This window comes from Typopeltis vanoorti, chromosome 10, assembly GCF_054136105.1.
Source record: "Typopeltis vanoorti isolate ZY-2024b chromosome 10, IOZ_Tvanoo_1.0, whole genome shotgun sequence".
NCBI classification, from domain to species: Eukaryota; Metazoa; Arthropoda; class Arachnida; order Uropygi; family Thelyphonidae; genus Typopeltis; species Typopeltis vanoorti.
This window is the reverse complement of record NC_143558.1, coordinates 60,411,549-60,434,301: the sequence shown is the minus strand read 5'-3', so window position 1 is coordinate 60,434,301 and position 22,753 is coordinate 60,411,549. Positions and strand designations below refer to the sequence as shown.

The 22,753-nt window shown below is 38.1% G+C and overlaps 1 protein-coding gene across 9 annotated transcripts in view; it reads left to right on the top strand.

Moving 5' to 3' along the window:
• The window catches only part of Arv1 (ACAT-related protein required for viability 1), a 215,427-nt gene that overhangs the window by 140,898 nt on the left and 51,776 nt on the right, over positions 1–22,753 (top strand). For all 9 annotated transcript variants that reach the window (XM_090399706.1, XM_090399699.1, XM_090399701.1 and 6 more), the window contains one exon: positions 11,153–11,312. In XM_090399706.1, the coding sequence (XP_090255832.1) occupies positions 11,153–11,312 (160 nt within the window). The remainder of the gene's footprint in view (positions 1–11,152; positions 11,313–22,753) is intronic.

Sequence of the window (22,753 nt, the reverse complement as noted above, 5' to 3'; positions counted from 1 at the left end):
TTTTTATTCTCAGTAAAACCATTAACACTATCATTCACACTCTCACAATTCTCTGGTACAACCTCGCCGTTTCTTGTCATATCCCTATTTTCTTCATTCTGAAGTTTGACAAAAATATCACACACACACATCCGAAATACACTTCAATTCCTCATTCTCCTTACATTTTCTACACACATTCACTCCTTTATTATATTCTAACCACACTCTGACTGCACTCCGCAAAGTTTACATTTCACAGATAGTACACTGAATCATCTCCTTTACATTACCGTTCTTGAAAGAAGATGGCGAACTATCATTACTGGCCGCCATTTTCCTTCGTACTGGAGCCATTACTAGTAACGTATTTTATCAAATTATAAATTATAAACACCAAAAACACACAAACAGATGCACTAAGATACGCAAGGCAAACAAAACCACACAGTATTAAAGTAAATTTATCAACGATAACTGAAAATAACGCTTATCTTCTCTGGAGCTTTCACGAACACTACACACTACGAATCCCTCTAGCAGCGACTTCCCGACATAGATTATGTTATAAAACACTTTAGTACACTAACTACACTAATAATACTACAATAATATACTAAAATTACACAATTAAATCTAACAAAATATTAATAATTCAACAAAAATCGCAAATCTTTCAGGAGCTCTCTGGCAGTATGACTTTCACCAGTCCCAATCTATCATGAAAAAATATCAATTGCGTTTAGATCTTCAAGTCATTTGTTCATTTGTTCGCTGATGATGCAAAGTTGGGTAGGGCAATAGTGAATGCAGAAGATATCAGAATTTTGCAGGATGATTTGTATAGATTGGAGGTTTGGTCTAAGGAGAATGGAAGTCAATTTAATGTGGCAAAATGTAAGGTTATGCATTTTGGGGTGGAAAGATTAGCAGCAGTATATCACATTGGTGAAACTGTACTCCAGGAGATTGATGAGGCCAGGGACTTGGGAGTGTTGGTGGATAGGGAGTTGAAGTTTAGGGGCACATTGCAAAAGTGGCTAAATCAGCTCATCAAATCGCTTAGATGCTGAAGAATACTTTGACCAGCAGAGATAAGCGAGTTATTGTTTCTCTGTATCGAGCCTTCATAAGGCCCTATCTTGACTACTGTGCCGAGATTTGAGTTTCTTCTTGATGGGGAGGAGGTTGAGAGGATCCAGAGATGAGTGACCAAGATGATAGCAGGTCTATGGAATGAACCTTATGAAAACAGTTTGAAGATTTGTGGGTTGCAGAAATTGGTTGATAGGCGGAAAAGGGGGAGATATGATTGAGACATTCAAATTGATGAATGGTTTCTATAGAATTAATTCAGAGGATATTTTTGAGAACAAGACTGGTGGTGGTTAATAAGGGTGTTAGAGCTGGGTTTTTTTAATTTTAGAGTAGCGAATGAGTGGAATAAGCTGCCAGAGTCTGTTGTGGGTGCTATGACAGTGAATGAGTTCAAGGCAAAGTATGATAGATACTGTGTGAATGTCAAATAGTTCTGATGGACATGATGTTTAGGGCCTCCCTCGATAAGTCTAAGGACTCCTTGGAGTCACCTGTAATAATAAATGGAATATTGTAATAATAATATTCCATTGGAAATCTTTCGGTTTTTACCTGACTCCCGACCATTACAGGAATAATTATCCTGCCTTCAAAAGTAAAACCCTGTAATAGTTTGGCCCTCGTTTCCACATCTTTAACTACAATTAAATATTTCCTTCTCCCGCAAGGGATAAAAGAATAAATCTTGTTTGCGCCGACTATCTCTTTTAAAACCTTAGTTACCCATCTCACTTTTTCACATCCAGGAATTTCAATTCCTAGAGTTTGCACCCTTGGAGGAATTGGTACCATTATCCCAAGTAGGAAAACGACTATAACCTCTGCATTTGATTGTAAGAAAAAAAAACTTTCAGTTCTAAGACTGAGAATTAAATAATTCCGTGATACAGAAATAATTCTACACCACCACCATCAAATGCTTTATTTGAGCTATTATAAAATGGCAGCCGTGATATCACTAAAAATAATCCCGTAATGCAGATATTAGCTGCACTACGAGCAGCCTTAATATTTATTTTAAAAAAAAAAGTGCTAGTGGGGACGAAACCACCACTAGCACAAGTAAAAAATCAAAGTGAAAAACAAACAAAAGAATACCAAAGTACTTATCTTGCCAAAAGCCAAGATCTATTCAGTGGGAGCCAGAACCCAGAGGTAATACCAAGGTTGAAGTAATGCAGAAGCCGTTGAAAAATGGTGTCACACTTTATTATTAGAATACACTGGATTAGAGATAGTTATTGGAAGTTTTTTCACTTGTTGTACTATAAATTAAAGATACCGAGAAATTATATACCGTATTTTTCGGTCGATAACACGCACCCCAAATTTATGAGACGATTTTTAGAAAAAAATATTTTATTATATAAAGATATTTACAAATTTTTACTTAATTTTTATTTATTGTTACAATCATTTGTATTAGGAAATTCAGTTCATCTTCACGCTCAGTACTATCACTCGTCTCGTTAATGTCACTGTTCGTATTACTTTTGTCTGAACTATTGTTGTCACTCCCTTCAAAAACTGCGTCATCTTCGGCACCATCCATTGCATTACTTATCCCGCATTTCTTAAATGACTCTATAATCGTCTCTTCTTTCACAGCTTCCCATGAATTTTTCACCCAGGTACATAATCCTGAAATTGTTGGCCGTTTCATACGTCCTGTTGTTGTAATATCGTGATTTGCCTTTGCCATCCATTTGTTCCACTTCCCAGCATAAAAGTTTTGAATGGTTTATTAATAGATCCATCCAAGGGTTGTAATTGACTTGTAAAGCCTCCAGGAATGACAGCTAATTCTGTATTCATTTCTTTTAGAAGCATCTTGGTTGATTCTGTTTTATGCTCTCTGAATTGATCCCCCGCTAACACTGCAAGCTTTTTAAACAACGCACCTGGACGTTTTGCCCATATCTTTTGTATCCATAATTTCATTCCTGTTTTGTCCATCCAGACTTTATCTTGAACATGGATAATAATGCCATGAGGAATTTCATCTATCGGTAATGTTTTTCTCTTGAAGATTAACATGGGGGGGACTAGTTTTGTTCCATCCACACAACAAGCTAAATCTACAGTGTAGTGAGTTTTTTCGTGACCTGTTGTTTTGATCACTATTGATTTGGTGCCTTTTGAATCTACTGTCCGATTTGAAGGAACATCAAAAGTTAGAGGCACTTCATCCATGTTCGCAGTTTGATTAAGCTCAAAGTTTAATTTCCTTCTCACTGATATGACAAATCTATGGAATTCTATAATTTTAGCTTCATAGTCAGCCGGCATTTTTTGGGCTAGAGTGGATTTTGTACGCATGCATAACATGTGTCTTTTCATAAATCTAAAGCACCAAGACAGTGATCCGGTAAAATCTAAAATTCCATTAGCAGTTGCCCATTGTTTCGCTTCAAAAATGATCATTTTCGTAGAAACTGATATTCCCATGTTTCGATGATTTGTTACCCAATTTTTCATTTGTATTTCTAATTCTGGCCATTTTTCTAGGTGCGAGTGGAATGTTTTCTTGTGTTTACATAGCAGTTTTAATTGTTCCTCTTGTTTTCTCCACTCACGAACCATTTTTTCTGTTGGTAGTGGACCAAAATGTCTTTCTGCTGCTCTGTTTCCATATTGTTTTGCATAATTTATCACATTTAATTTATAACTCACGTTATATGAAAGTCTTTTTTGTTTTACACTCATTTTTTCTAATTTTAAGATAAAAATATTAACGACTTATAAAGTGAACTGTACAAAAGCGCATATGTTTACTATTGACTAATGCCTATTGATACTCTAAATCGGTGATTCGCCCACATGCAGCGAGATAACTTAGGTACCTACCTTCAGTGGCATACTTACTAATTTTATTAACATATTAATAAACTTGCGACTTATGAAGCTTATGACTTCATATCACTTGCCTTAGTATCCCATAATGCAAAGCACATATCCTTATGGGTATGTATAATGCTATGCATTATGGAAAGGGTCACTACCCAGACCGGTTTTGACCTTTATTAAGGTCTCATCAGTGGAGCCAGTCCCAGAGGTGATACCAAGACTGAAGTAATGCAGAAGTCATATTTTCTTATTCTAATATATTCTTATTCTAATAATAAGGTGTGACATCTTTTGGCAACTCGTATATGAAAATATGACTTCTACGCTAGTGAGGCTACAGTAGCAGAGGTGTGTAAGAAGTGCCCCGGATTCAGATAAGTCATTCTAGAAATAATTAATTGTACATGAGTGATTGTTTCAGTAAGAGCTGCTGTAAAAGTTGAGCACTACTAGTATTATTAATGTGTGGGATATTTTGCTTAAACTTGATTACAAATTCGTTGTTTTTGGCCTTTAGAGTAGTAACCAGCAGAGGAAAGATGATGGCGGCTTTGTCAGTGCATGACTTTAACTTAGACTTTCTCTGTTTCGTGAAGTGCGAGGTGCTGTAACTGAGTATATGTAAAAAAAACACATCGGTATATAATATGGACAGTAAGATGCACCAGTTTATAAGATGCATTCAGCTTATACGATGCATCCTAATTTTCAGATAAATTTTAAGTAGAAAAATGCGCATCTTATAAGGTGAAAAATATGGTACTTACATCATTTATTCCTGGCCTGAAGATTTAGTTTAAAATCTACATCCGTGCTATGCTCGTTCTCCAAGAATTCATGGTTTGCCAAGAATTCATAAGCAGAACTTACCACTTCAGCTGATAGTTGAGGGTATCGACAGCCACAATTATCATCTAGCAAAGAAACTGGCATCAACACTCAAGGAGTTGGTAGGTCATTCTCCTTCCTATATGCAAGACACACAACACTTTATAAACAAAATTAAGGACATTACATTTGATAAAAGTGGCTCATAAGTCAGTTCTGATATCTCTGCCCTTTCCACAAATGTCTCAATCAATGACACAATTGACAGGACAAATTCCAGTCCAATAACCATCAAGTACGATGGTTTTAATAAATACGAATGACTTGACAGATGACAAAAGAGCATGTCAGAATTGATATCAGGAGACTGCTTAGATGGATAAAAGAGAATAGTGTAACAGGAAGGGTAGTAAGCGTGTTGCCTAGGTATGACTGTGGTGAGATGAGGCAGAGAACAAGGATTATGAATAGTATGTTGGCTGAAATGTGTGAGGAAAGGGGGAGCACAATTTGTTAATGTGTGGAATGAATTTGAATAACGAAGTGAATTGTATGGGAGCGATGGATTGCATTTAAGTGGTTATGGTGTGAGTAATTTGGAGAGACTGTTGCTGGAAGGTAGAGAAGTGAATATAGAGAATGAGTCAGATCAAGTGGGAAGTGATGTGGAAGAGCAGGAAAGTATGACAGGAGAGATTGAAGAGATGGTTATGAATGATGAAGTAAGTGGCATGAGTATGGAAAATGAGAGAATGGGCGTGCAAGATGAACAGGGAAACAGGGAGGCAAAGGGTGGATAGATAGAGGTACACAGCATGAGAAAGGTGGATGCTCCAATAGGATGTGAGAGCTTGTGTAGATAGGAAAGGAATGGGATGACTTGGGATCAAGAGGAAACAGTTGGAATTGAAGAGGGTTCTAAAATGAATAAGCAGAAAGGGAAATGGCCTGTACCAGTCAAGCATGGAGAGATCACATCGAATAGTGTTATCGGTGGAACTAGCTGTAGATCCAGGAACGAGCTGTTGGGTTTATATACAAATGCTAGAAGTGTAAGAAACAAGGCAGATAAAATGGTTGCACTAATTGAGTCTGTTCACCAAAAAATTGTTGGAATAAGCAAGCAAGACAAGATTAGATGAGGAAGACATCCTGACAGGAATAGAGATGGAAAGATATGATGTGTTTCGTGAGGATAGAAGGGGTAAAAAGGGAGGGGAGTGCTATTGATGATAGAGAAAGAGTTATGTCCATACAAAGTAGAGATGCAAGAGGGATATAGTGCCAGTGGTTTTGAGGCAGTATGGTGTGAGATAGAGGTCAATGGAATGAAATACTTGGTTGGATGTTGTTATAGACCAGGAAATGTGGATGGTAGTGACTATGAAATATATAATAAAATTAGCCAAGAAAAAACAAATAAGAAAAGAGTCATCATTATGGACAATTTTAATTATGGCAATATAGACTGGAATGATGAGATAGCAACTCGAAGTAAATGAAATGAGTTTCTTGAGTTTTTGAGGGATAACTACCTCAGACAGTATGACAGAGAGCACACGAGGATTGAGGGTCATGGAGTTCGTTATCTCATCAGAGGATGTAATTATAAATGAGATGTCAAATCACTCACCAATTGGTGAGAGTTGACCATGAGATGATTACCTGGGTGGTTGCCAGTAGTGTGAGGACCTCTGTAAGAAAAGGGTATATTATATGTAGAACTACAAGGGGGGGGTGATTATGAAGCGGTCAGGAGACAGCTTGCAGGTATAGCATGGAATGAGGAGTTAGCTGGAAAAGAGATCAATGCAGCTTGGGGTATTTTCAAAAACTATCTAGTAGATGCAATGTCCAAATGTATTCCAAGGGTGAGAAGGTTAAATAAGGTAGGTGTGAAATTGATGAATAAAGAGATTAATCATGTGAAACAGAGAAAAAGGGCATTATGGAGGCAGCATAAGAGAAGTGGAAATAACCAATTCCATCAGGACTACAAATACCAGGCAAGGCAGATGATTTGGTTGGTGAGGGTAGCTAAAGAGAGGTATGAACAGCAGTTAGCTAATGAAGCCAAAAAAGAATCCTAAGGAGTTCTTTTGATATGTTTTTAATTTTGATTTGATTTTGATTTTTTGATTTTGACCATGAGATGATTACCTGGGTGGTTGCCAGTAGTGTGAGGACCTCTGTAAGAAAAGGGTATATTATATGTAGAACTACAAGGGGGGGAGTGATTATGAAGCGGTCAGGAGACAGCTTGCAGGTATAGCATGGAATGAGGAGTTAGCTGGAAAAGAGATCAATGCTAGGAATGTCGAGTATGAAGAAAGATTGAGAAGATGCAACTTGTAGAGTCTAGTGGACAGGAGGAGGAGGGGAGATATGATAGAGACAAGTCATTAAGGAGTTGTTATCAGATCAGTGCTGGAGTGGGTTCTACAGAAAATAGTGGGAGATCAGGGGAGAACCAGAGGTCATCCCTGGAAGTTGTATAAGGAGGGTGTAAGTAGGGGAGTAAGAAGCAGGGGGGGGGTTTACAGAGAGTTGTGAATGACTGGAATACCTTGCCCGAGAGTGTGGTGTCTGCAGAGAATTTGAGTGTGTTTAAAGCATGGTATGATGAGCTGTGTGTTTGATAAAAGGACCTCCTAGATGAGTCTTTGACTCCATGGGGGTCTTAGGTAATAATAATAATAATAATAATAATAATAATGAAGGTTTAAACAAAGTATATAATTTCTTGGTATCTTTAATTTCCAAACTCATCTGTTCAGATTGTTAATATAAGATTTTTACTTTATGACATATAGTTGAGAGATTGTGGGAATATATCAAGGCTCTTTACTTAAATTTCATAAATCTTGAAAAACCATACAACCAGGTAAGAGAAAAGCTTTTCAAAACACTATAGTTATATGGGTAAGGAACGTTATGCAGAATACATAGCTTATATTTAAGTCAGAAGTTAGAATTGAAGGAGGTACAGAAGGTGGTTTGGTGTAAAATCAGGTGTAAGACAATGGTGCTTACTATCTCTGCTTTCATCATCTATATAGATTGCATTATGAAAGGAAGTGATATTAAACCCCATATCAGAATTGGAAATATCAAACTTAGTTCTTTGCTTTTTTTTACAGATAAAGTCATACTCCTAAACCAAGTACAAACTATCCAGCTGTAGAACATTAATTATGAAAATCAGTAATAAAAATATAAAAAACGGAAAATGTGTAAGAGCATATTAAATTTTAGCAGCATTCTCAATGGAGAACTTATAGAACCAGTAAAATATAGTAGTTCTATAGGTTCAGTTTTTCAATATATATAGGTTTCAATCTGCCATCATCACAAAAATTGTGATAATGGCAGATTAAATACAGAAATAGACAACAGAGTAAGCAAAGCTGGTACAGTAGAGCCAGTTCAATAAACTTATACAGAATAAGAGAGAAATTAGCCAAAACATTGAATTAAGTATACAAGACAGATGTTCGCACAAGTTTTAACTTCTGACACATGGGACTAAAAGCAGTTGATCCAAGAGACTTGTGTCCATACAGTGATTAAAATTCTGAGAGTGGACAGATGGCATCAATGGCAGTATCATATTAAAAATGAAGATATTAGGCAGCAGGGTGACATTGTTAGCATTCTATAAATTATAAATTAAAGATGCCAAGAAATTATATTCTTAGTTTCATCCTTTATCTAAGTGTAAACAAACAAAGTTTGTACATGAAGTTACTTCATGACTGGGCAACTTGTATATATGTCTATTGTGTGTCTTGCCTTAGTATCCCTTAATGCAAAGCACATATCTTATGGACATGTATAATGCTATGCATTATGGGAAGGGCCACTACTCAAACCAGTTTTGGCCTTTATTGAGGTATATTCAAGTGCAGGGATACCTCTCCAAAAACTCAACAGGATCACTCTTATTACTCTCACTGAGTGACCCTAATGGATCACTACCAAACTTATGACTCCTGACCTGAATTACTCCGTGATGGGAAACTCAATAGTGACTCCACTCACTGACAGACCCAGAAGAGATACCAAAGTTGAAGTAATGCAGAAGTCATATATTTCCAATATACAAGTAGTCAAAAGGTGTCACACCTTATTACTAAAATATCCTGGATTGGAGATGGATGTTGAAAGTTTTTTCATTTGGTTATACTATTAGCATTCAGGAATGTGTGAGCAGATCTAGTCTAGTGCTATGATTATTTAAAGAAAATGGGAGATGAAAGTTAGCACAAACAGGTGTTTTATGCCAAAAACCCAGAAGAAGACCAAACTTTCAGTGGAATGATGTAGTCAGAAGTGCCTTGGAAGACAGAAATATAAAATACGACAATATTGGGATGCTGACAAATGATAGAGTAATTTCTAGTAAAACTATTGATAAAAGATTAGTAATCATTTAAACTTAATCATATATTACTGTCACAGTGTCCTATATATACTTGTGGAATACATATCTGAAAATTGATAACGATTGATCTGAGAGCTGGTTAGAAATGAAACACATGATCAGAGATAGGAGAATACTTGCATGAGTTCAAAAAAAAGTTAAGAGAATGAACAGATGGAATAAATGGCAGAATAATATTAAAAATTAGCATATTATAAAGGAACTTGACATTGTTAACATTTATGGATGTGCAAGCAGAGTGTATCTAAGGTGGTATTTTCACTTAAATAATGGGATAAGAAAGGTTAGCAAAATGTGCTTTTGCCAATTACAGGAAAAGACCCTTACTAGATTGATACAGTAAGAAATGCTTTAGATATGATCTGATGATATTGGAGTCTTAACAGTACAGTCAACTTCCTATGCCTGTACTAGAAGCATAAAAAGAGTTAGCTAAATCAAGTATTAATTTTTCAGAGAATAAACATTTAATTCCACAATAACTGTTGTGATTCCACAGAAGGCTGGAAAAAAGATATAATTTCAGAGTGAGCAGACAGAAATTATACTTCATAGCAGGGTTTCTCAACTAGTGTTCCGTGAGATGTCGCCAGGGGTTCTGCAAGAGATCGTGATTGAAAAAATAAATAAATAAACATCACATAATATATATTGTATAATATATAATTAAATAAACATAAAGATATTAATAATTTTATTTTGGGATTCCCTGAGACCTAAAAATTATTTCAAGGATTCCTCTAGGGTAAAAAGATTGAGAAAGGGCTGCTTTATAGGAAACAGTTTTGTGATATGTAGTTCTTGCTCTAGTAATTTACTTACATTTTATGTTTATCATCAGATTCCTGATATGTGCCCTCAGGAAGTGACAGGATATTATGATAGTACTACATCAGAAAGTTACATCAGTAACTTCCTAGCAATAGTTTTCCTCGAAATTAATGTCATGTCTGTCAAGACTATGGTATTATCCGATCTATTTCTGTCTTCTAAGACACTTCTTACTATATCAGTACACCTCGCTCTTGGTGGATTGATACACCAGTGAATCCAGCGAATACCAGTGAATATGGTATGTATCAATTTCTTACCATCCTGGCAAAAAACACTTGTTTTGCTAACTTTTTCCCCTTCCATTCTGTTTAAGTGACCATACTACTGTACCTGAAATTAGCTTTTCTAACACATTTATGAATCCTAACAATATCAAGTTCTTTTCTAATATCCATGTTTTAAATATAATACTACTATTAATGCTAACTGTTCACTCTACTAACTCAGAACTCTTATATCTGTGGTCTCCAGTCTTTGACTAAGTGTTGTATTTCTAACCCAGTTCTCAGATTTATATGAAAAAATTGGTTTGAACACTTGTATCAGCTATTATCACATATATAAATATACAGCTAAGTTGGATTCAGTCCAAAATCACTTATAAAGGTTCTTCACATCCTAGAGAGAATTCAAACCTAGGTATTTCCACCCTGAGGGCATCATCAATACTGACTAAGCTATACAGGTTCTGTTTCAACTTGGTCATATGCCAGCCTGGTTGGCCAAGTGGTTAGCATATCTGCTCTCCAGCCAAGAGGCAATGGGTTTGAATCCTGCCAAGGACGTCGATGTTTGTGATTGTCCTACTAACCCGTTACCATATGTACTGCTGTGACCTGTGTCCTGGAACAATATGACCTTTGATGTCTTTGCATCATAAAATAAAAAAAAATAAGAAAAAAACCTCCCTCAAGCATACATATTAGGAATTTGATAATGATGAAGTTTAGTCTTTCTAATCCTCAGTATATGTTTCGCAAGTTAGAGTACTTGGCTTTTAATATATGTAATTAAAAATAAATAAATGATGTTGTAGTGATAGAAAGTGTATTATTATAAATGTTTAGGTATAATGTGTTGCAAATGATGTTGCAGATAGCAGGGATTATTTGATTATTTCAGCCAGCCTGGAAACTTGCAGTGATTTTTTTACTTTGTGATGCCTACAAGAAATGGGTGTATGATCGTGGAGTTACTTGGACATCATCAACAAAACCAGAGGAAATTATTTATCTTGAGTTGGAGTGGAATTTTTATGTTATGTGCCTAAAAGCCTTTATTGGTGAGCACTATATTAAAAAAACATGTGTGTGTGTGTGTGTGTGTGTGTGTGGTAATGTGTTAATTTATTCTGCACTGTTGCTAGCATATGTTCATTCTTATTTAACCATCAAGATTTACATGTTGTTTACTTATATAATTATAATTCATTATAAAATATGGAGATTTTAAAAATATTTTTAATTTGTTTCCAGATATTTTATAGAAACTATATAATACTTTTAAGTTCTGAAAATTAACCTGATTTCATATATGCTGTCAAGTGGAGGTGGGCAGGAACAAGCCCACCTCCACTTGAATAATGCCATTAGATGGAAAAGGGGATTGAATTTTTTATTGATTTATTATATATATATATATATATATATATATATATATATATATATATATATATATATTTCCCAAGGAAATGTTCTAGAATACAAAATTTTCTGTAAGTTACTAAGGAAAAGAATTCCAGAAGACTACAAGGCTTCCAAAGCAATGTGATCTCCCCAAACCTATTTGCCAGCACTTTAGAATATATTCTGAGAAAAATAGACTTAAATGGAGGAATAAACATAGATGGCACAAAATTACAAATCCTTATGTTTTTCGACACTCTAGTACTAATATCTCATAAATAACACATATATCATAAAAGATATGAGATTCTTGCTTGAGGCGGTATGAAAGAAGACACAGACAGGAAAGATAGTGTGTGTGTGTGTGTGTGTGTGTGTGTGTGTGTGTGTGTGTGTGTGTGTTACCTAGGTATGATAATGATGAGCTGAGCAGAAGAGCAGTAATATTGAATGATATAATAGCTAGAATGTGTGACAAGAGAGGACTGGAATATGTGGATGCTTGAGGACAGAGGGGAATTCTATGTGAGAGACCGCTTACATTTGAATGAGGAAGGACATAGGCATCTGGAGAGATTGCTGTTCTGAACAAGTCAGTGTGTCCCAGGGAGGATGGTAGCAGGGGTGGCCTCTTGTGGGAATAGGTACTTGGGAGAAGGGGGACAATATCAGCTAACACTGAGCCCAGTAGAATCTAGAGGGGATAATGCTGGGTATAGAAACAACGGTATTTATATGCTTTATACTAATGCAAGGAGTATCCGGAATAAGGGAGAGGAATTGGTGGCACAGATAGCATCAGCCTGGCCAAAAATTATTGGGATCACTGAGACGTGGTTGACAGAAGAGGATATAATAACAGGAATAGAAGTCGGTGGATACAGCATTTTTCAGCAAATAGGAAGGGAAAGCGTGGTGGTGGTGGCGGAGTACTGCTTATGATAAGTGATGACCTATGTCCTCTAAAAGTGGAGACTTTGGAAGGCAGTGGCACTAATGATTTTGAAAGAATATGGTGTGAAGAAGAGATGGGCAAGACAGGATATTTAGTGGGTTGTTGCTACAGATCCAGGAGCACAGAGAGTGGGGACCAGGAAATGCAAGAAGAATGATTGTTATGGGAGATTTTAACTACAGTAGTATAAATTGGGGAGAGGAAGATGCATGTAGTAATACGGGAATGGAATTTCTAGAATTCTTGAGGGACAAATGTCTTAGGCAACATGGAAGCTGGGCAAGAGTGTGGTTGACAAGGGTGTTAGAGCTAGGTTTTTTACTTGAAGAGTGGTGAATGAGTGGAATAAGCTTCCAGAGTCTGTTGTGGGTGCTACAACCGTGAGTGAGTTCAAGGCAAGATATGACAGATACTGTGTGAATGTTGAATAGTTGTTCTTGACATGATGTTAGGGAATCCCTCGATGAGTCTGTCGACTGCTTGGAGTTTCCCGGAACAATAATAATAATAATAATAATAATAATAATAATAACAACATGTAATAGAGGGAACAAGAGGTTCAAGAGTTTTGGATTTGGTTATAGCATCAGAAGAGTTGATAATAACTGAGATGGCATCTCTCCCACCAGTTGGAGAGAGTGACCATGTGGTTTTTACTTGGAAAATGAATAGACATGCAGGAGTATCAAAGAGACCGGAACGTATGTGGAATTATAAGGCAGGTGATTATAATAGCCTAAGACGTCAACTTGGGGAAGTTTCATGGAGGGAGGAATTGGAAAGCTGGGATATCATTAGTGCATGGAAAATTATGAAAGAATATTTGCTAGTAGCAATGGTAAGTATACCACAAGTGAACAAGAGGACACAATTTGGAGTAAAGTGGATGACAAACAATATTAAACAGGAATTGCATGCGAAAAAGAGGCTTTGGAAGAGATATAAGGAGACAGGTGAAGAGAAGATGCATGAAGAGTATAAGACACAGACAGAAGAGTGACTAGTATGGTAAGGAAGACGAAACTGGAATGTGAGAGGAGATTGGCCCTAAGATCCAAAGAAAATCCAAGGGAATTTTTTAGATATGTGGCCAGTAGGAGGAGAAATGATGTTGTGGGATAAAAATGAAAATAGAGTGACTGATGCAGAGGACATAGTGGAATTGTTCAAAATGAACACTTTATTGGAGTATTTCCACTAAAGGAAATACATCCTGGAGAGTGAGTTTTAATGCTAGAGAATTGGGCAGGTTCGAGGTTTAGAGGTACAGGAGGAGAGTGTGTGTTTGAAATACTGAGTACTCTGGATGTCAGTAAAGCTGTGGGACTGGATGGTATTTCACCACGAGTTTTGAGAGAATGTGCTAGGGAACTGACAGTACCTTTGACCTAGCTTTTCAGTGAAAGTCTGGCTGCAGGAAAGGTGCCCATGGAATGGAAGGAAGGTAAGATAGTGCCATTGCATAAGGGCCGTAGCAGACTGGAAGTGTCTAATTATAGGCCAGTTTGTGTGTCATCAGTAGTTAGTAAGATTTTGGAGAAAGTAGTGAAGGACCGCACACAGCATTGGGCAGATGAGGGTAATATTATCTGTGAGAGTCAACATGGATTTGTGAAGGGGGTGCTCTTGTTTTAGCAATATTCTAGCCTTTTATGATAAAGTTACAACAGCATTAGATGAGGGAAAGCCATGTACTACCATTTTCTTAGACTTAGCGAAGGCATTTGACGGGGTGCCACATGATAAGATGATATTTAAGTTGCAGGACATAGGTCTGGATGTCAGATTGGTCAACTGGATTCAGGATTGGCTGTCCGATAGGTTTCAGAGAGTTGTATGGTGGGGCAGTTTCAAGTGGGGTCCCACAGGGCTCAGTACTGGGACCTATATTGTTTAACCTTTATATCATTGACATTGTCAGTGGATTGCAAGGGGATATTCAGTTGTTTGGGGAAGATGCAAAGCTGGGAAGGATTATTAGTAGTAGTGTAGATGTAACAGCCCTGCAAGGGGATTTGAATAAGCTAGATAGATGGGCAAATGAATGGGCGTTTCGGTTTAATGCAGCAAAATGTAAGGTCTTGAGGTTTGGAAAACATCGATGGGACACTGCATGCTCTATGGGAGGAGTTATACTAGAAGAAGTAGAGGAGACAAGAGATCTGGGTTTTATGATTGATAGAAACCTGAAATTTAGAGGACATATTGCAAAGATGGTGAAGGTAACACAGCGGATTGCTGCAATAATGAGAAGGACGCTGACCTTTAGAGATAAAACAGTTATCATTCCTTTGTATAAGACCTGGAGACCAAATCTAAGAACAATAGTCCAAGTGTGGTCTGATCAGAGACTTATACAACGGAATGATAACCCTCTTATCTCTGCAGGTCAGTGTCCTTCTCATAATTGCAGCAATCCTCTGTGTTACCTTCACCACCTTTGCAATATGTCCGCTAAACTTCAGGTTTCTATCAACCATCAACCCCAGATCTCTTGTTTCCTCTACTTCCTCCAGCATAACTCCTCCCATAGAGTATGCTGCATCCCATCGATGTTTCCCAAACCTCAAGACCTTACATTTTGCTGCATTAAACTGACATCCCCATTCATTTGCCCATGTATCTAGCTTATTCAAATCCTCTTGCAGGGCTACCACATCTGCACTATTACTAATAATCCTTCCTAGCTTCGTATATCCTCAAACAACTGACTATCCCCTTGCAATCTACTGGCAATGTCATTGATATAAAGGTTAAACAATATAGGTCCTAGTACTGAGCCCTGTGGGACCCCACTTGTAACCATCTGCCTCCTTGAACCTGCTCCACCATACACAACTCTCTGATACCTATCAGACAGCCAATCCTGAATCCAGTTGACCAATCTGACATCCAGACCCATGTGCTGCAACTTAAATATCAGCTTATCATGTGGCTCCCTGTCAAATGCCTTTGCTAAGTCTAAGAAAATTGCAGTATATGCCTTTCTGTCATCTAATGTTCTTGTAACTTTATTATAAAAGGCTAGCATATTGCTAAAACAAGAGCGCCCTTTCACAATTCCATGTTGACTCTCACAGATAACATTACCCTCATCTTCCCAATGCTGTATACGGTCTCTCACTACTTTCTCCGAGATCTTAACAACTACTGATGACACACAGACTGGCCTATAATTAGACATTTCCAGTCTGTTACCACCCTTATGCAATGGCACTATCTTACCTTCCTTCCATTCCCTGGGCACCTTTGCCGAAGCCAGACTTCCATTGAAAAGCCAGGTTAAAGGCACTGTCAGTTCCCTGGCACATTCTCTCAAAACTCGTGGTGAAATACCATCCAGTCCCAAAGCTTTACTGACATCCAGAGTACTCAGTATCTGAAACACACTCTCCTCCTGTACCTCTAAACTTCGAACCAGCCCTATCCCTCTAGGCATTAAAACTGACTCCTCTGGGATGAAATACTCCAATAAAGTGTTCATTGAACAATTCCACTATGTCCTCTGCATCACTCACTCTATTCCCATTTTTATCCCACAATATCATTCTTCCAGAGTCGTTTCTCCTCCTACTGGCCAATAGCTAAAAAATTCCGTAGGATTTTCTTTGGATCTTAGGGCCAACCTCCTCTCATATTCCAGTTTCGCTTTCCGTACCACACTAGTCACTCTTCTGGCCTGTGTCTTATATTCTTCATGCATCCTCTCTTCACCTGTCTCCTTATATCTCTTCCACAGCCTCTTCTTCGCATGCAATTCCTCTTTAATATTGTTTGTCATCCACTTTACTCCAAATTGTGTCCTCTTCTACACTCGTGGTATAGAACTTACCATTGCTGCTAACAAATATTCTTTCACAATTTCCCACGCACCAATGATATCCCAGCCTTCCAATTCCTCCCTCCATGAAACTTCCCGAAGTTGACGTCTAAGACTGTTATAATCACCTGCTTTATAATTCCACATAAGTTCTTGTCTCTTTGATACTCCTGCATGTCTATTCATTTTCCAAGTTAAAACCATATGGTCACTCTCTCCAACTGGTGGAAGAGATGTCATCTCAGTTATTATCAACTTTTCTGATGCTATAACCAAATCCAAAACTCTTGAACCTCTTGTTCCCTCTGTTACATGTTGCCCAAGACATTTGTCCCTCAAGAATTCTAGAAATTCCATTCCCCTATTGCTACATGCATCTTCCTCTCTCCAATTTATACTACTGTGGTTAAAATCCCCCATAACAACCATTCTTCTTGCACTTGCCAAACTTAGCTGTCTAAACATCTCCTGGTCCTTATCCTCTGTACTCCTGGGTCTGTAGCAACACCCCACTAAATATCCTGTTTTGCCTACCTCTCTCTCTCTCACACCATATGCTCTCAAAATCATTTGTCTCACTTCCTTCCATCCACTCTTAGAGGACATAGGTCATCACTTATCATAAGCAGTACCCCACCACCACGCTTTCCCCTCCTATCCTGACGACAAATGCTATACCCAGCGACTTCTATTTCTGTTATTATATCCCCTTCTGTCAACCACATCTCAGTGATTCCAATAATTTTTGGCCAGGCTGATGCTATCAGCACCACCAATTCCTCTCCCTTATTCAGGATACTCCTGGCATTAGGATAAAACATATAAATGCAATTGTTTCCATACCCAGCATTATCCCTTCTAGACTCCACTGGGCTCAGTGCTACCTGACATCGTCTCCCTTCTCCCAAGTATCCATTCCCACAAGAGGCCACCCCTGCTATCATCCTCCCTGGGACACACTGACTTGTTCAGAACAGCAATCTCTCCAGATGCCTACGTCCTTCCTCATTCAAATGTAAGCGGTCTCTCGCATACAATTTCTCTCTTTCCTCAAACACACTCCAAGCATCCGCATATACCAGTCCTCTCTTGTTACACATTCTCGCTGTTATGCCATTCAATATCACCGCTCTTCTGCTCAGTTCATCATTATCATACCTAGGCAACATGCACACTATTTTTCCTCTCTCTGTCTTCTTCCGTACAGCCTCAAGCAAAGATCTCATATTTCTCGCTGCCCGACTTGCATTACCACTCAAATCATTTGTTCCTACCATCACAATCTTCTCCTCCACCCTTTCACCTCTCTTAATTGCTATAGCTTCCCTTTCTATTGTTCCTCCTGGCAAACACTCCTCGTGCATCCTATCTTGAACACCACATTTAAAGGGGATAAATTAACTGTGGAAAGGGTACAAAGGTGGATAACAAAGATGGTTTCAGAACTGTACAATGATAATTATGAGGATCAGCAGAGGGAATGTGGACTGCAAAGTTTGGTGGATAGAAGAAGGAGAGGTGATATGATTGAGACATTTAAACTGTTACAGGGTGAAAACTGGGGAGTTCTTTCGCTTGGTTGAACAGTGGGAAATAGTGATGACAAGAGGCCATCCCTTGAAGTTACGAAAGGAAACTGTGAGCAAGAGGGTCAGGAGTGATTTCTTTGCATGGAGGGTGGTTGAACCATGGAATGCATTGCCTGATGGAGTGGTGAGAGCGAGAACAGTCAATGAGTTTAAGGAGTGGTACCATAGACTTTGTGTTTCTTAGGGGGGGGGTTACTTCCCCTCAATGAATCTTGATAGACTTTGTGTTTCTTAAGAAGGACCTCCCGCGATGAGTCTTTTGACTCCATGGAGGCCTGAATAATAATAATAATAGAAGAAATGGTGAAAATATATACATAAATGATTCAATATTAGCAGTATATGGGCATTCTGTTATTAGAGGTGTGGTTAATGAGAGAGTCCAATAAAGTCTGCTTTCCAGGAGAGAGAATGAGCAAGATAATTCATGCTTTGGATATCAAAGTAACTGGTCAAGAGAGTTAGTGGTGGTCATGGGAACAATTGATTTGGTTGGGCATAAGGAAAATGTAAGAATAGATATCAAGAGATTATTGAAGAGTGTGAAAGATAGCAGTGTAGTAGGAAAAAGTTGTTAGCATGCTGCTGAGGTTTGATAATCATGAGTTGATATGGAGAGCGAGAATCATAAATGGCATGCTGGTAGAGATGTGGAAAGAGAAGGGGTGCACTTTGTAGATGCATGGCATAAATTTGAGGGAAGAATGGATTTTTACAAAATTGTGGGATTAGATTTTGAATGGCTTCGATGTGAGTGAACTGGAGAAACTGTTTCTAGAAGGAAGTGCTGTGTGATGCAAGTGATCAGAGAAGTAAGAGGTGAAGTGAAAGATCAGGAGAGTAGAATGGATGAGACTGAAGTCCTGACGTGCTTGTTAATTATTATTATTTATTCGAGTACTCTATGGAGTCAAAAGACTCATTGCTGGAGACCCACACAATCCATTATGCAATACCTGTCATACATCTCCTTAAACTTATTTACTGTTGAGGTGCTTACAACCACCTCTGGCAATCTGTTCCATTCATTCATCACTCTCCAAGTAAAGAACCTAGTCTGCACACCCTCACTAACCCCACTCTTAGACAATTTCCAATTGTGTCCCCATGTTTCCTCAATAATCCCCATGTATTGAAAATTTTCTTTTCTGCCAATCTTATAGAATCCATTTAGGCCATAAGTCTTTATCATATCCCCCTCTCCTCTGCATATCAGATAAACTCTGCAGCCCACATGCCTTCAATCTATCCTCACAGGGAAAATTCCACAGGCCTGCCACGATGGTCGCTTGTCTCTGAATCCACTCAAGCACCTCTTGGTCTCCTAGAAACACACCAAATCTCTGCACAGTTGTCAACGTTTGGTCGAATCATAGCTTTATAAAGAGGGATAATAACCACCCTATCTTTACTTGCCAGTGTGTTCATCAACAACCAAGATCATCTGAACTGTTTTGCCAACTCTTGCAGTATGTCCTCAAATCTCTGTCTACAGTCACCCCACCCCCCAGATCCCTAGCCTCATCAGTTTCCTGTAACAGCAATATAATATGAAGTATGTAACCCTTTCATCCCAGAATCCATTACCTTACATTTTACATTGAATTGACAACAATTGTCCTTTGCCCACACTGCCAGTTTATTTAAATCATCCTGCAATATATTTATATCACCATTATCAGATATCGTCATCTCCAGTTTTGCATCATCTGCAAAAAACCGAATATCATCTTCTAATCTTCTGTTATATCAATAACATACAAATCAATGGGCAGTGGCCCTAGTACAGAGTCCTTGGGCACTCCACAAGTCACCCTCATTCGCCTTGATTCCATTCCACCATATGCCACCCTCTGATGTCTTTCTATCAGCCCCCCCCCCCCACCCATCTACACCACCAACCTCATATACATTCCCATTTGCTCCAACTTATGTAATAATTTTTCATGTGGTTTTCTGTCAAATGCCTTTGAAAAGTCCAGCGGTATCCTAGTATAGCCATTTCCAATTCTGCTGTTGCCTTATAATAAAAAGTGAATAAATTACTGAGGTTGGACCTGCCTTTTCCAAAGCCATGCTGCCTCCTGTAGAGTGTCATATTCATGTTAACCCTTTCTTGAATTTTACTTTAAACCAACACTTCAGAGATACTAACTGGTCTGTAATTCTGTCTTGGAGCCTTCTTTATGTGATGGAACTGTCTTACTTTCTTTCCACTCCCTTGAAATCTTGCCAGAGCTGAGACCAAGATTAAACAACTTCGTGAGGAACTGAGTGTTCACTTACATATTCTTGTAGTACATGAGCTGACATACTGTCCAGGCCCACTGCTGTATTCACATTGACATTTTTCAATATTCTGAGTACCTCCATTTAATCTATCTCAATTCTCACATCAGTCTCTGTCACATCAATAACACCAAAGTCACCACCTGGATGATATACCCTTGCAAAGTGATCACTTAGGAACTATTTCGTTTGCTTCTTCACTTTCCTGCAAGGAGTTGTAGATTGTTCATTTCATCAGGGGATGTGATTGTGATGTTGCACTTTCCTCCAGTTGGTGAAAGTGATGATGAAGCAGTCACCTGGTTTGTAGCTAGCCATAAACTACAATTTTGTGAGGAAAGGATATGTGTAGAATTACAAGAAGCTCAAGAGATAGATTGGAGCTATTGGCTTGGAATGGGGAGGGGGGTCAAGTGGGAAAGAAATAAACCCTGCTTGGGAATTGACAAAAAGCTACTTAACAACATTAATGTGTGAATGTATTCTGAAGGTCAAAAAGGCCGAATAAGGTAGATGTCAAATGGATGAACAAAGGCTTGCTCATGAAATCTAGAAGAAGTAGACACTTTGAAGGCAGCACAAGATGAATAATAGTAATAATCAGTTGTGCAAAGAATATAAAGAGTAAGTCAGGAGGGTAACTCAGTTGGTAAGGACATAAAAGTGCAGCGAGCAGAAATGAGCAAAAACCTTAGGGAGTTTTTTCAATATGTAGCAAGTGGAAAGAAGAATGATTATGGCAAGATTATAATGGATAAAAGTGATAAATTGGTAACTGCTGCTGAGAACATAGTATACAGTTATTCACCGAGCAGTTCATCAGGGTGATTCATCCTCAGTGTGAAATCAGAAGCTCAAGTGTAGAGAACAAAATGAGAGATGATTTACTGGTTAACGAGCAAGAGGTATATAGGGAATTAAGTAATCTACATGTCAATAAAATTTGATGACATATCACCATGTGTCTTAAGGGAATGCTCTAGAGAGTTAGTCTTGCAGAATTACAAGTCCCAAATGAGTTGAGGAAAGCAAAATTGTTTCAATCACAAATGTAGCGATAAGGCTATAGTTACAATTTATAGGCTGATCTGCATATCTGAAGTTGTAGTTAAGGTATTGGAGAGGGTGTTGAAAGCTAGGATACAAAGTGGATTGAAAACAGCATTCTCTGTGCTCGTCAACATGTGTTTGTTAAAGGGAGGTTGTGTTTTACTTGCTTATGTACTATAACAAGGTGACAAATGTATTGGACATTTGCCCAATGCTATACAGTGCTATACTTAAATTTTGCAAAGGTTTTTGATAGAATGTCACACACCAAAGTTGTAACTAAATTGGAGCACGTGAGGTTGGATGATAGACTGGCAAGCTGGATAGGCAGCTGGTTCTCAGATAGGTATCATCGAGTTGTGTAGGGGGGTGCACTATCCCAGAAGAGGAAAGTCACTAGTGTGTGCTGTAGGGGTCTGTTTTGGGACAATTGTTATTTAACTTGTGTATTAATGTTATTGGGTTGGGTTTAACTAGAGATATATAACTGTTTACAGATGATGCAGAACTAGGGAGAATGATGAGAATTGAAGCAGATATTGTGGTCTTACAGTAGGACTTGAATAGATTGTATGAGTGGGCAAATGTATGGAAGTGTCAGTTCAGTGTTGCAAAGTGTAAGGTTGTGAAACTTGGTAGGCAACAATGGGATGCAAAGTATACACTTGGTGTGGAAATTTTAGAGGTGGTTGAGGAGAGAAGAGATCTTGGAGTAGTGGTGGACGTGGATCTGAAGTTCAGATGTCACATCACACACTTTATGAAGTCATCAGATTATGGCAATGATGCAGAGGACATTAATGTGCAGAAATAAATAGTTATAGATCCATTGTATGAGATCTTGATCAAGCTGAGTATGGATTATTGTGTACAGCTTTATTCCTTTGGTTTTCATAGTGATAAGGATATACTGGAAAGGGTCCAGAGAAGACTGATTAAGGTGGAAACTGGTCTTTAAGATGTGGAATGAAAACAGATTGAGGGAATGCAATTTGCAAAATCTTGTGAGTAGGAGAGGGAGAGGAGATATAATGGAGACGTTCAAGTTGGCAGGGATTTGTTGCTAGGTTAATGTGGAAGAAATTTTTCATAGAATGGGAGAAGGAATAGAAGAAGGGCCCATCCCTGGAAACTGTATGAGGAGTGTGTGAGCTAAGGCATAAGCATCAGGGTCTTTGAATGGGGAATGGTTGATGAGTGGATTGCATTGGTTGTTAGTGTGGTGAATGGAGATACATTGAATGAGTTTAAAGCACTATTTGATGAGGTTTGTATATAACGTTGTGTACCTCCTGCTATGTGTCTTTTGACTCCATAGTGGTCTGATATTAATAATATTTTAGAAAATGACATATTACAGAGACTTGTAAATTTGTCCAAATTAGCAAATTTCTA